Source organism: Anneissia japonica, unplaced genomic scaffold (genome assembly GCF_011630105.1).
Source record: "Anneissia japonica isolate Jap-2015-1 unplaced genomic scaffold, ASM1163010v1 scaffold59482_len3624_cov127, whole genome shotgun sequence".
Lineage (NCBI taxonomy): Eukaryota > Metazoa > Echinodermata > Crinoidea > Comatulida > Comatulidae > Anneissia > Anneissia japonica.
The window spans coordinates 1-2,093 of NW_022742443.1; the positions used below are offsets into that span (position 1 = coordinate 1).

Genomic DNA, 2,093 nt, shown 5'->3' on the forward strand with positions numbered 1-2,093 from the left:
ACGGTCACAAATAAGAGAATCCGTTCACATCGGACTACTGATCAAAAGCTTTACCACACGAGTAACTATCAACCAATCAGTTTCATGCACACTAATGACCAATTAAAAAGCAGTCTTTTCATTCGTAGAAGTAGCGACCAATCAGATTGAGGCGAACAATGTCAAAATAATAAGCATTCTTTTCGTTCGCGTATTGGCCAGGTTTAGGTTTATATTTTTACGCAGTGCCTGTGTTATTACATTGGAGATATAAAAACACATTGCACATATTTATAAAAAATGTGATGATTATTATATATAGAAATACAGTATATTATGTTTTCTCTCTCAGACTAATTAAGCCGCCGGTCAATATCGCATTGCTGACCCTTTTACACTGCAAGAAAAAAAACCTATACACGTTAATAATACTCATCATATTGTCAAGATTTTATTACATTTAATGTTCGTTTATAAATTGTATTGATAGGTCTACCATCCGCAAGAAGTCGAGTATGGTGGAAAGCATGTGCTTGACAAATATGAATAAAGGTCTATTGATCTGTGTACCGTATGCGGCTAATATCGGCGGTACAGCGACCATTACGGGAACAGGACCGAACCTTATCGCCAGTAATCTAGCATCGACGTATGTTTATACTGTTGGTTTGTTAAATGCAATATATACAATTTTAACATTGAATTTTAAAGGGCAAAGATCATCTAATATTTCTTCGTAATATTCAATTTTACGTTTCGCTCTTTCTTCAGAGCCTCATGGCTTTCTTGCGCAATAGGCCTATGTATTGTATTATTATTATTATTATTATTATTATTATTATTATTATTATTATTATTATTATTATTATTACTATTATTATTATTATTATTATTATTATTATTATTGTCATTATTATTATTAGTATATTATTAACATCATCGTCATTGTTGTATGTTTTATTATGATCTATTTATTTATTATTATTATCATTATTATTATTATTATTATTATTATTATTATTATTATTGTTATTATTATCATTATAATGATTATTATATATATAATATGATTATCACCATCATCACCAGACAAACATTATATGTTGTTACATTTTTCCGTCCTTTAGTGATTACGGGTCGGAAGCGGGTGTAAATTTCCTAACGTGGATGTTATTTGCAACCCCAAGTATGTTGGTCTGCCTCTTTCTTGCCTGGCTATGGTTGCAGTATATGTTTCTAGGATGCAGGTAAGTATCACAAAAAAAGATGTTTTGCAATCACAACATTAACATTTCTTCACAATTTACCGACATAGCTCCGTCATTCCAAAGTACACATGCGTAATCATGCACTTTTCTTTGTGCTCAGTTCGTGAAACAGACCGATTGTACGCGCGCACGCCTGGCCATGGACGGACATATTGGAAAAGCTAATTTTATTTATTTATTTATTTATTGTAGTAATTTGCGATTTTGCCAAACTTCCTATTATCAATTTCATCAATTAAGTCCGAGAGAGGGTTGAGGGATTCAAAATGATTTCACTGTTAGATTTTCTTGCGGTCAGAGTCCGCTCCTCTTCTTCACCCCAGACCCTACTTCTGGACTCTAAGCCCACTGAGGCTTTGACATGCGTTAGGCCTATACGCTATGCAAAAACAATCTGATATTATTGTTATTGTATTGAACACATTTCCCTCCTTTTTTTTAACCATTCCAGTTGCAAGTTTTGGCGCTGTAGTTGCTTACGCAAGCAGGAACATCGACAGCAGATTGATGGCTTTGATGAAGATTCTGTTAAGCAAGTGCTGCGTCGTCAGTATAACGAGCTTGGACGAATGAGGTAGGCCTAAAGCGGAGGTTTGTCCCGACTATCAGCATTTCTGTTGTACGGCCGTATATAGGCACGATGTGCCTATGATCATGCTGTGATGTCATCATAACCATATTAAGGCATGTCACATGTTTTTATCAAATAAAATTTGATAGTCTTTGATTTATTGCTTCTCAACGCTTCTCAGTCGCCCCCGCTACGGTGAAGTAGTTAAAAATCACCTAAAATCAATTTATTTTGCGAATTAGCTCCCCTTGACTGATCATCGAGCCCCCTCCCCC

General features: G+C 34.7%; 1 protein-coding gene across 1 annotated transcript in view; it reads left to right on the plus strand.

Annotated features, from left to right (window-relative positions):
- The first annotated feature begins 421 nt into the window (after window positions 1-421).
- Window positions 422-2,093, plus strand: part of LOC117119153 (solute carrier family 13 member 2-like) — a 1,968-nt gene continuing 296 nt past the window's right edge. The window contains exons 1-3 of the mRNA XM_033263963.1: window positions 422-628; window positions 1,107-1,226; window positions 1,699-1,821. Coding sequence (XP_033119854.1) covers window positions 495-628; window positions 1,107-1,226; window positions 1,699-1,821 — 377 coding nt within the window. The 5' untranslated portion in view covers window positions 422-494. The remainder of the gene's footprint in view (window positions 629-1,106; window positions 1,227-1,698; window positions 1,822-2,093) is intronic.